We start from the raw sequence: 12,961 nt of genomic DNA, 5'->3' as shown, positions 1-12,961 counted from the left end.
ATTAAAATATTCTCTTGTATCAGAGGGCAATGAGATGAGTGAGTTCAGTCTCCTATAGCTCAGTGCAGTGCTAATGTAAGAGATTATACAACCTATGCTTTGAAAGATCAACCCCTTATTAAGCTTTCCCTTCCTTACCTGTTGCAGGGAGGGGCTGAATGTTGTTAAAACTCTGTTCTGTCTTTATTCTCAGGCAGTGGACTCATTGAAAAGCAATGAGGCAACAGTGTATTTTAATATCGCTCAGTTCTCCCTGGAAAGAAGTTACAGTTGAGGTTTTACCGAGTTCCAGCTCAGCTATAAAATTTACAGAGCATGTCATAAGTTACAACCAGATGGAAGGTTCTTGGGATAAAGGAACATTTGTGTAATTCTTTTAAATCTACGTTTCTGAAAGGTGTATATGTAGAATTTTGTGTTTTCATTGTTTATAAGAGTAATACTTTTTATTGCTTTGAAAATATTATATAAACTTACCTGTGCCATCTGCCAGTGCTTTTCTAATTTTATTTTTGTATTTATTTATTTGCTGTATCTGGAATTTATTTTCGTGAAATAAATGAGTAAGAAATGAGAAATTCAATATTAAAAAAATATTTCAAAGCTATAACAATGATCCCTGTTATAAACAGTGAAAACACAAACAAGCTGGAATATACTTCCATTAAGAAGAAATTAAGTAGATCTTTTTTTTTTTTTTTTAATTTATTTATTTATTTATTTTTGGCTGTGTTGGGTCTTCGTTTCTGTGCGAGGGCTTTCTCTAGTTGTGGCAAGCGGGGGCCACTCTTCATCACGGTGCACGGGCCTCTCACTATCGCGGCCTCTCTTGTTGCGGAGCAGAGGCTCCAGATGCACAGGCTCAGTAATTGTGGCTCACGGGCCCAGTTGCTCCGTGGCATGTGGGATCTTCCCAGACCAGGGCTCGAACCCTTGTCCCCTGCATTGGCAGGCAGATTCTCAACCACTGCGCCACCAGGGAAGCCCAGTAGATCTTTGTTGGATCAAAATATATTGTAAAGTAAGAAATGCAAGTTGCTGAGCAGTATGGGTGATGTGATCCTTTCAGTATTTTTAAAAACAGTTGCTTTTTTAAACTTTATGCATTTATATCTATAGAAAAATATCTGTAAGCATATACAAATAGCTAACTCTGTGTATCTTGATCCTGCATTATGCCCAGCTCTTAGTACATTTCCTGGTACCTAGTAGATATAAAGTAAATATTTTTTAAATGAATGTGTGCATGATTGATTAAATGACAGTTAAGGGAGGGATGGGGAAGAAGGGGAACTTTTTCTTTATGTGCTGTATACCTCTCCATTCTTTGAGTTTTTGACAGGAGCTTTTGTTACTTTTATGATTCAAAATAGAAAAAATTGAAGTTACAAATGAATGAGCTAACTTTAGAACATTTAAATAATGTCTAAAAGTATAAAGAGGAAAATAAAAATCACCATAGTTCCACTGCTCTAAGATAGATAAGATCAACATTTACGTAGTTGATATCACACAATATAATTTCTATTTTATCATACCCATGCCACCTCTGAGTTGTAATTAAAAATTTTTTTTGTTAATTTGATAACTGAAAAGTGGTAACTCATTATTTTAATTTGTACTTATTTGATTACATGTAAGATTGAACTGTCTTTCATATATTCATTAGCCATTTGTTTCTGTGAATTATATCTGTTTTTGTATTTTCTGAATTATCTTTGGGATCTTAGTATTTTTCTTACTGAATTTATAAGCTCTCTGAATCATGACCCATTTTCATTTGTGTGGCAAATATTTTTACCAAGTTGTTGACTTTTAAGTTGTTTGTTTTATTTCACATAGAAAATTTTTGTATTTATTTAGTCATTTCTGTCTCTTATGCCTAAAAAGGCCCTCCGCACCCAGGGAGCAGATCCATTTTCACGGATAATTTCTTCTTTTCTAGCTTCATATTTTGTATATAATTTTATGATTCATCTGAAATTTATTTTTGGTATGTTGTATAAAGCATGGTTCTAAAAAGATGTTTTCCAGTAGCCATTTTCTCCAATAACATTTATTGAACTCCCTTCTGACTGATTAGACTTACAACAATCTCTTTTTAAGGTTTATTACTACTCTCTCAACTTATTTTCTCTCTATTGGCATTGTATTTCTTCTAGTCTTTATTTTATTGAAGTGCTTAGTATATTAAAAAAAATCTATAAAAGACTGTTGCTCAGAATCTGATTATATTAATATAAAATTTCAAAATGAATGTTTAAAATAACATTTTTTAGACTATAAATTTGCCTTATTTTGGATTAATAGTTAACTTTTTATGATTTCCTGTTGAGATTGTTAGGGTTAATGTTTAACATAATCCGAATATTTATTGTGATCTCACTTTAATTTGTTTTAATAGCATCTTATTGCCAAAGGCTCTATGTATGAAGAGCTTGTGTCTAGAACTGAAGACACTTTACAAATGGATGTGCAAAATGTTTCAAGCCAGGAGTCTCTTCAGCATGTGATCACAGCTGGGCTTCAAGCAAAGATTCAAGAAGCTAAAGAGAAAGTCCAGGTCTCTCTTTAATATTCCCTATTTAGTAAATTTAGTCTTTAAAACTGAGTGGTCAGTGAGAGGGCAGGGAAGAGGGGGGGATTGCCTTGTAGTTTGGAAATGTTTTGTAAAATATTAATTTTGCCTTATATTTTATTTCTTTATTATTTAGAGCATGTTGGAAAATATCAGTATAATAAATAGGATGTTCTTATGTCTAGTGGGAAAATATGAGTTGCTACTCAAAGAAAATATTTATTAACTTATGAGTTTTCTAAGAAGTTGGGCTAAGTGTTAAGTTGAGAATTTTTTGTCATCACAGATCAATATGGTAAAATTAGTAGCAGTGTTGAAGAACTCAACTGATGTTTCCTCAGACCTGGATGTCAGGCTGAAGGTGGAAGAATCACAGAAGGAACTTGAATCATACATTACAAGGGCTGAAGAATTACTTGGCCAAAGAGAGAGCCAGAGAGGACTAATTTCAAAATACAAGGTGTGGCTCTTTCAACCATCAAATGTAGGACATTTATCATTAGTAGATATAAATCTACCTCATTTGAAATCAAGATGGTTCCATCACTGTAATTATAACAAAGTTATTGTAACTTTAAAAAATTTCCAAGTTTTATACATTGTTCCCCAGAAACTCTTAAAAATAAACATTCAAACGAAGATTTTTTTTAATTCACATTTTACTGTATGAATGAACTCAGTGGTATAGTGTAAAAAGCATGGCTGACTTCTATGACATTGAGCAAGAATCTAATTTCTCTGGCTTTTTTAATCAAATAAAATGGACATAATAATTCTAGTCTTATCCAGCTGCCAATAAATGAAAATAAGGTATGTGAAGAAACTTTGGTTAAAATTCCCCAAATGTGAAATAAAACCTTTATTATTAAAATGCTTTGGTAAAAGCTACTTATGAACATATGCTTATCAGCAGTTAAAGATCCAATAGTGTTTTGTATGGAGACAGTTTTAGGTTGACTTTTCATGGTCTGATAGGCAGCTTAAGATGTATTGAAATCAAGAGGTACAAACTACTGTGTATAAAATAAATAAGCTCCAAGGATATATTGTACAGCACAGAAAATATAGCTATTATTTTATAACTTTAAATGGAGTATAATCTATAAAAGCATCAAATCATTATGTTGTACACCTGAAATTAATATAATATTGTAAATCAATTATACTTTAAAAAAAAAAGATGTGTCCAAAGCAGACTCACTATTAACTAACACTGGAGGTACTTGGGGACATGAAATAAGAGTAAAACAAGGTCTCTACCCTTGGAGGTTGGACAGGTAGAGAAATATGTGTTCTTTCCTTCATTCATTTATTCAGCATTTAACAAGTTTATTGAACATTTAAAATGAGCTAGGCATTTTGGGGGAGATAAAGATGAAGTAAATCCAGAACAGTAATAGACTAACAGACATAGAAAACAAACTATGGTTACCAAAGGGGATAGTGGTGGGGTATGGGGGGGGGGAGATAAATTAGGAATTTGGGATTAACATATACACATTAAGTATATATAAAATAATCAACAAGGTCCTATTGTATAGCACAGGGAATTCTACTCAGTATCTTGTAATAACCTATAATGGAAAAGAATCTGAAAAAGAATATATATATATGTATATTACTTTGCTGTACACTTGAAACTAACACAGCATTGTAAATTAACTATACTTCAATTTAAAAAAAAAAAGATGAAGTAAAGCAATACTGCCAGCGCTACTGTGCACAGTTTTTTCAGGAAAAGGAGCTCCTACAGGAGCCTCTCTTCATTCTCCTTGGGGTCTCCTTCTCTTGTCTGGGCTCAACCCTCTTCTGGCTTTCTGGACTGTTAACCGTATTGGACCCTAATATCAGGTATTTCAGCATTGCTTTTCCCACAGCCATCTTATGCTGCTTGCACCTTGCCGGCCACCAGCTTTGACCAATTCCCACTGTCTTTTTTCCCCTCTTCTACTCCCATACGCTGAGAGTGCTGAACTAAACTTAAGAGTCAGTTGTTCTTTTAAGTAATCACTAGGCTGAATTTCAAAAGGACAGATACGGTCAGCTGAGGAAAGAGGGAAGAAAAAGAAAAAGCAGAGGCCGCAGGCCCCTCCTCTACCAGAGAGAGGAGTTACAGTGTCAGTTTTTGCACCATTTTCCTCTCCCTGACCATCTTCCTTTTGGAATCTGAGGCCAGGGATTTCCACCCTTTTGTCTCTGGCATTTAGTGAAGTAGATCCATTTTCACAGCAGAAGCAGAATCCCTGCCCTGCCAGGTACTGCCCTGAGACCCCCTGGGACTCCTGGGACACATGGGTGGTAGGCGCCCCCATCCTGCACACAGGGCTAGCATGTCTTCCCTGGCCGTAAATCTAGCAATCCTCACAGAGGCTTTGGAAGGAGGTTCCTGGGCGCTCAGGTTGTACCTTTTCTGCAGGAGACCCATAATAAATATGTAATAAGTATATGAATGACTTCTCACCCTGCTTAATTGCCTTCTCCCCCACAATTACTTTCATCTTCTTGTCTCTTATAGATTTTTCTGCCCTTTCACAGACCCCAGACTATTTTTGTTCTGTCATTTGATAGTTACCTAAGCCAGGTTTCTGTTCTTATAGAGTATTGCCAGGTAATAGTCTATAAGAGTAGGTAAGTGTGAAGTAAGGGACGAACACATTCCTGGGAAGGCAGACCCCCATCCCCATCTCCTGCTGTTCCTTCCCTGGGATGGGACTGCGATTATGGTTGGCCCTGGGCAAAACTTTGAAGTCCATGATAAGGGGATGTTGCCTCCTTGCAGTATAAAATGCTTATGCACAATATTAAATATTTGCTATCTTAACCCTACTATAAATTGTATCTTATTGCAACACTGATCTCTAATACAAGCTGGTATACTCTTAATATTGTATTGCTTATGAAGTGTGGTCGTCTGCTCAATACTTAAGAATTTTAGAGGATACTTTGCCAGTGGCTCATAATAAGCCTTTCAGTAAGCCTTTTAAATATTTATCAAAGGGGTACCAAAAACCATGTTGACATATCTTAAGGAAGTCTTTATCCTGGCCTCAAATGTGTAACTACATTTGAATAATGAATATTTTGCAATTCTTTTCAAAAGAATTCAAGGGATACAAAAGGGAGATCAACCTCAATCTACAAAGAGAAGTCTCCCCTAAATCTTCAAATAGTCTTCATGGAGTCCTTTCCTGGTTCTACATGTTAAAGACTCTAAAATTCTACCTGTTAAATTAGCTTTGCGGACGTGGCAGTAGAATAAGGCTTTCATGTTCTTGTTTGTGGTTTTATTTTTAGGAAGCACTAATAATTTTTAATACTAAAAGTCTGGCCAAGTATTTGAAAGCTGTTGAAGAATTGAAAAATAATGTAACTGAGGATGTAAAGCTGTCTTTGGAAGAAAAGAGTAGAGATATCTGTGCCAAGTGGGAGGTAAGAACATGCATATGTGTCTGGAGCTTATGCTTATAGATCTGACCCTGGACCTGTTTGTCATCAGAGTCATCTTTGGTGGTCCCTTGTCTGCCCCGTATCACGGAGGGCTGATCACTGTAGGCTGTGGTTCTCAGGCCCGGCATCAGCTGGCTTTTGTCTGTGTTCATCCAATGACAGCAGTGTTTGGAGATTAAAGGGTGATTGGAAGGTGGAAAAGGAAGAGTCCAATGGCTTTCTTTCCCTTTCTCTCTTGCACAGTGTCTCTGGCAGCTGTGTCTCCCCCTGGCTGCAGGTTCCATGGATGCAGCTTCTGATGGGTGACCATTCTGCCTGGGCTCTGCTGAAGCCTCCAGCCTAGGGTGGTAGCAGCTTTCTGCCGATGCTAATCTCTGTATTACCTTACCGTCCCCTCTTTGGCTTTCATCTCTTGTAATCGATTCCCTGCATTTAATTCCCTCTGAGTTAAATATTTAATGTTTTCTGGTTTCCTGGTTGGATCCTGACTAAGACAACTTATTGACACATATAAACATATAGAGTTTGATAGAAAATAGGTATAGGCTTTGGTGGCTAACAGACCTGGATCCAGCAGCTATGACCTTGGGCAAGTCGCTTACTGGGCGCTTCAGTGATAAGATGGGAATAATTCCACCTACTTGGCAGGATTGTTGCAAGGATTTATGTAAAGCACCTACCACAGAGATTGTGTTTAGTAAATGGTATTTAGTATTAACTGTGTGCATGTGTGTGTGTGAATATATGGGGAGAGAGAGAGAATAAGGTAATATAATTGAATATCTACTGTTAAAGGCCTTCTTAAAACACATTTTAAAATAAACTTTTAGAACAATTTTAGATTTACAAAATTATTACAAAGGTAATACAGAGAGTTCCAATATACCCATGACCAGTTTCCCCTGTTATTAACATCTTACATTAATATGGTACCTTTGTCACAATTAAAGGACTAATATTGATAGATTATTAACTGAAGTTTATACTTTATTCATATTTCCACAGTTTTCCCCTAATGTCCTTTTACATCTGTTCTGGAATCCCATTCAGGCTACACATTGTAGTTACTTGATATTTCTCCATAGGCTCAGATATGTGTTTTGTAATATTTTCTCCCAGTCTGCAGCTTGTCTTTTAGTTCTAACAGTGTCTTTCACAGCTAAAACACATTTTTAGTTATTAGAAAGAAAAAAAAATATGTTTCTGGTATATTTTAAAACATCCTCCCCAAAGATACATGGATGAATCACAAGTTCACATAAGCTCTGTTTCTATCCTTTGTTACAACAAATATTTTTGTGTTTCTGATGGAAATCTTTTCAGTATATCCTATTATGGTTAATACGTGCCTTTGGTTTTTTTTTTTTCTTGGCAGTCGCTTCATCATGAAATGTCTTTGTATATTCAACAACTAAAAATAGACATTGAAAAAGAAAAACTTAGTGACAATATTGCAAAGCTCGAAAAACAAATAAATAAAGAAAAGAAACTAATTCGCAGAGGAAGGACCAAGGGTCTCATCAAGGAACATGAGGTAAAAACCTGTTCCCATTCAAATTTTGTTATCATTGTGGGGTTTATCTTAAATGGTTTAGTATGCCCTTAGCTAGGGTTAAATCTGCTCTGAAAATTACTTCAGCCCTTTTGTCCCCTGGGGATCATCCCTTCTGCAGTTCAAGCTCTAACTAGAGCCCATGCTTCTTGTTTTTTGGAAGTGAGAAAAATTCAGAATTGAGTTAATATTTCTTCTTTATATATCTCAGTGGCCCCTGTCCTGAGATTCTGGTTACAAGATGTGTCACCAGCTATTGAAGTTCCCATAGTTACTTTTGTAAGGACGGTGTCCTCAGAAACACGGCTTTTGTGAAAGATACCAAATCAGGATATAAACCAGCCGGGGCAAATCTAATGGTCTCTTTTTGGTCCTCATCCTGTTTGATTGCTTCTGCATATTTGACAGTCCTGACCCCTCTTTTCATTTCTTTTAAACTTTCTACTGCTGTGGCTCTCTCGATACCAATCTCTCTTGCTTTTTCTTATTTTATTATTTTGGGGGGAGACCTTCTTTTTAGTGTCCTTCACTAGTTTTCCTTTTTTATTGTGTTACTCTGATGTCTTAGTTTTGGGGTCTCAGTTTTTGGCTAATTTCGTGCTTGCTCCAGGTAGTTGTGTGCACGTGGGCCTTTTAACTGCCCTCTCTACAATGATAGCACCTCTCATTATCTCCAGCCTAGTCCTTTCCCCTGAGCTCCAGGTTGTGTTTCTAACCAAGAAGTAGATATCACCAGTGTTCCCCAGAGATCTCCACTTCAGCATGTCCAAAACCAACCAATAATAACTCCTCCTGAACTTTTCTTCCTCTTATGTATCCTGGTTATGAAAGGCGTTGCCATCTCAGAACTCCCTCCCCCCTCCCGCTTTCCTTCTCACTCAGCCTTAGTGTAGTCGGTTGCCAGCTGCCATCTGTTACTCTTCAGAAGAGCTGCTTCTTTTCCTTCCTTTGCACCAGCGTTGCCACTTCCCTTAACCTGGGGTCATTTTCTCAGTATGCTGCTGGTTGCACTGTCTTGCAGCCCCATCACCAGGGTGATCCCTTTGAACCACAAAGCTTATGTCACTGGTTCACCATTACTCCCGGGACATCTCCAGACTCCTCAGAAGGCCACACAAGGCCCTTCACGTGTGGCCCCAGGACACGCCTTCAGCACCCCTCCAGCCATGTCCTTTCAGAACTTCTGGAGCTTTTCTTTTCTCGGCTGCTCCTTCCGCTAGGCATGACCTCTCTCCCCTTTTACTTGGAAGGACTCGTACGTGTTCTTTCCACCTCTAGCTCAGATGGCTCCTCCATGTGAAGGAGGCTTTCTCTGACTCCTTAAGGCAGGTAGTGGCCCTGTCAGAGCACTTTTTAGGTGCACATGGGAGCCTTCACAAGAGCACGATGACCCCAAGAAGTGAGCAGAGCAGGAATCTTTTATACCTTTTAGACAAAGAAACAATACATTTGTGAAGAATTGGCAAGACAAAGGAGTTTGGGCTAGGGGTAGTAAAAAGGTGAAGAAGGAACTAGGAAGATAAGGGTTAGGGTACAGGGTTTGTTTGCAGATTCTTTTGGTCCCATCTCTGGGCTGATAGAAACTCTGTCTCCAGTAAAAGAAACTTTATTTCTTGCCTTTAGGCAGAAAAGGGGAAATCTTTTCTGTTTCGTTTTTCTTTTTTTTGGCCACGCTGCGTGGCTTGCGGGATCTTAGTTCCCTGACCAGGGATTGAACCTGGGCCCCAGCAGTGAAAACGCCAAGTCCTAACCACTGGACTGCCAGGGAATTCCCTCTGTGTTTACTGCTTCTTAATTGCCTTCAGTTCAAAATTATTTTCACGTCCTAAACCATAATGGAAAAGAATATGAAAAAGAATGTATATATATGTTTAACTGAATCACTTGGCTATACAGCAGAAACTAACACAACATTGTAAATCAACCGTACTTCAATTTAAAAAAATAAGTTTCACATCAAAGAGGCATACGTTGGGTTGACGTGTTCTGGTTTCCTTCACTACATCACTGGGCTGCGGCGAATCCCTTTAGGGCTGACTGCTCGTCTTTGTTTCCAGTGCCCATTCCCACACCAGGCACACAGTGGACGGGCTTATAAAAGAAAGTGTTGGGGTTTTTTTGGTTTTGTTTTTTTTCCTTTTTTTAAAACATCTTTATTGGAGTATAAATGCTTTACAATGGTACGTTAGCTTCTGCTTTATAACAAAGTGAATCACCTATACATATACATATATCCCCATATCTCCTCCCTCTTGCATCTCCCTCCTACCCTCCCTATCCCACCCCTCTAGGTGGTCACAAAGCACCGAACTGATCTCCCTGTGCTATGCAGCTGCTTCCCGCTAGCTATCTGTTTTACATTTGGTAGTGTATATATGTCCATGTCACTCTCTCACTTAGTCCCAGCTTACCCTTCCCCCTCCCCGTGTCCTCAAGTCCATTCTCTATGTCTGCATCTTTATTCCTGTCCTGCCCCTAGGTTTTTCAGAACCTTTTTTTTTTTTTTTTTTTTTTAGTTTCCATATATATGTGTTAGCATACGGTATTTGTTTTTCTCTTTCTGACTTACTTCACTCTGTATGACAGACTCTAGGTCCATCCACCTCACTACAGATAACTCAATTTTGTTTCTTTTTATGGCTGAGTAATATTCCATTGTATATATGTGCCACATCTTCTTTATCCATTCATTTGTCCATGGACACTTAGGTTGCTTCCATGTCCTGGCAATTGTAAATAGTGCTGCAATGAACATTGTGGTACATGACTCTTTTTGAATTATGGTTTTCTCAGGGTATATGCCCAGTAGTGGGATTGCTGGATCGTATGGTAGTTCTATTTTTAGTTTTTTAAGGAACCTCCATACTGTTCTCCATAGTGGCTGTATCAATTGAAAGTGTTGTTAAAGTCACACACATGTGTTAGTTTCTAATCCTCATGGACTAATCATGTAAACTCATTTGAAACACATTTCCTGCTTTATTTCCTCAATCAGGCCTGCTTTTCAGAGGAAGGCAGCCTGTACCAGCTTGATCACCACATGGATGTCCTGCGGGAGTTGTGTGAAGAGCTGACTTCACAGAAGAGTCAGCAAGAAGTGAGGAGAGCGCTGAAAGATTATGAACAGAAGATAGAAAGACTTCGGAAATGTGCTTCCGAGATTCATACGACACTGCAACCCACGGTGGGAGGCACGTCGAAAAACAAGTTAGTGCCTCGTAAGAATAGCTGCATGTCAGGGAGAAATGAGATAAACCCTCTCTCGAAATCAAATGACACTGAGTATTATTCATTCTCTTTTAGGCTTTGTTTTTCTCCCTGTATTTTAATATGCAATTTGATTCCTTCCTAGGGGTACCGCAGACACATCTGAGAATGGAGGAAGGAACGCCCTCAGCGAGGTGCCATCTGCAAAATCAGACAATCAGCCATCAGCTGAAAAGGTGTTAAATTTGGATAATGTATTTTAGAAGTAAACCCAATGAAAAAAGCCATGTGTACAATAATCCACTTCTCATTGAGTGTTGCATTTAATTATCTGATTGTTTCCATCAGCTGAGAATTCCCACTTAAATAATACAAGGAAGATTGCTTTTCAAAGAATTAGAATACAACAAACCAAAGCTATGGCAAGCATCACTTAATCTTCCTCTGAGGATACCAGCAGCTCTTTCCAAAAGAGACCATTTTGAACCATTATGAATGCACGCTGTCTGCGTGTTACTATTGAGAGCACAAGAGGCTGAGCTTAAACTGCACAGATGCTTCAGTGTCATTGCCATGAACTAGTTCATTTGTCATTTGTCTTTTTCTCATTAAAATGTCTTTTACTTTCCTTGGGAATTGGAGTTTCTAAATTCTTAAATTCTAGGAAAGTGGGGATTTGCTGTATGTCACAGCCCAGACTGCCTGTCAGAAGGGGTAGGGAAGGAACAAGGTGTATTTTTTTTCAGAGGTCTGCTCCTGCATGCTAGGCTTCTGTCTGCCTTGGACCATGGCTATGTGGTCACAGGCAGAAACAGCACTTAGGGGCTGGGAGAACTCCTTTATCCTGCTGACATACTAATTAGAAGGTGAGAATCAGTCTAGTAAATCTCCTCTGTCCTATGGAAAGACCTTTCTCTGAGCTGAGAAACTTTAAATAAATTGTATTATCTCCTGGTTTGGGGTATAAAGAATCAGTGATATCCCTTTGTATCACAAAATGTTTATCTTTTCCAGACAATTAAGTATATTGAAGATAATATGTTTACTATTTGTGTATTTGCTTAGGCAATGGAATCGATTAAGGATTTTAGCCTGGAATCCAAGTTAAAGCCTCAACAGGAGGAAAGTGTTATGGAGAAATATGAAAAGGATCACAGTGCATCTATAAATAGTTTACTAGAGAGGTAAACTTTTAAAAAAAGATTTTTTTTGTTGAAATACAGTTGATTTACAATGTTGTGTTAGTTTCAGGTGTACAGCAAAGTGATTCAGTTTTACATACACACACACATATATATGTATATATATGATGTATGTATGTATGTATATATCCTTTTTCAGATTCTATTCCCTTATAGATTATTACAAAATATTGAGTATAGTTCTCTGTGCTATACAGTAGGTCCTTGCTGGTTATCTATTTTATGTATAGTATTGTGTATATGTTAAGGAGAGGTAAACTCTTTTAAACAACTAGAAAATCCAGCAAACATCTTTCATCAGTGCAAACGTTGTACTTTAATAAGTAAGTTTTTGTTTTCCTTTAGTCATAATTTTTGCATGTGATCCAGTAACTTAAGCAGAAATTCTCTGGGATTTCCTCATGGACAATTGACAGTAATTAAAAAAAAATTTTTTTAGTCTTATTTTTAAAATTAAGTAACATTGCATTTAATTTTTTTCCAGGTATGATACACACAGAGACAATCTTGAACTACACCTGCAAAACAGCATTGTCAGGATTATTTCTGATTTCTCTAGTGACAAGGAAAGGAGTAGTGTTTGTCTACAGGATAAACTGACAGATCTACAGGTAAATACTGAAAATATTACTAGAGGAGTTTTATTAGAAAATAATACCGCCATAAGTATAGACGTCACCATTTTTGTTGTGGTCTCACATGCTAGATGTTTCTGAAGAACTCTCTGTCACCGGATTTCAGAAAGACACCCAAACCCAGGAAAGAGTTTGTTCGGGGTGCTAATTTATTGCTCATGCTCTAATTTGATATTCTATGTATTGTGGCTTGCAGAAATTTAGATTGTGTTTGGGATGGGGATGAAGGCTTCAGATGAATTGGTTGAAACAATGTGTTTGAAGGCGATTTCAGCCAACACAGCTTCTGGTTTGCTCCAAAATTAACAATATGTGAAAAACCAGCGACTCCGAATTTTTG

General features: G+C 37.6%; 1 protein-coding gene across 17 annotated transcripts in view; it reads left to right on the top strand.

The window, feature by feature from the left end:
• The window catches only part of SYNE2 (spectrin repeat containing nuclear envelope protein 2), a 319,482-nt gene that overhangs the window by 121,106 nt on the left and 185,415 nt on the right, over window positions 1-12,961 (top strand). For all 17 annotated transcript variants that reach the window (XM_082442457.1, XM_082442453.1, XM_082442455.1 and 14 more), the window contains 8 exons: window positions 2,405-2,563; window positions 2,865-3,038; window positions 5,873-6,007; window positions 7,401-7,559; window positions 10,573-10,784; window positions 10,930-11,020; window positions 11,850-11,968; window positions 12,471-12,597. In XM_082442457.1, coding sequence (XP_082298583.1) covers window positions 2,405-2,563; window positions 2,865-3,038; window positions 5,873-6,007; window positions 7,401-7,559; window positions 10,573-10,784; window positions 10,930-11,020; window positions 11,850-11,968; window positions 12,471-12,597 — 1,176 coding nt within the window. The remainder of the gene's footprint in view (window positions 1-2,404; window positions 2,564-2,864; window positions 3,039-5,872; window positions 6,008-7,400; window positions 7,560-10,572; window positions 10,785-10,929; window positions 11,021-11,849; window positions 11,969-12,470; window positions 12,598-12,961) is intronic.

The sequence above is a fragment of the Balaenoptera physalus genome, assembly GCF_965194825.1.
Source record: "Balaenoptera physalus genome assembly, chromosome: 2".
NCBI classification, from domain to species: domain Eukaryota; kingdom Metazoa; phylum Chordata; class Mammalia; order Artiodactyla; family Balaenopteridae; genus Balaenoptera; species Balaenoptera physalus.
Note: the sequence above shows the minus strand (reverse complement) of the source record. Positions and strands in the feature narration are given on the sequence as shown.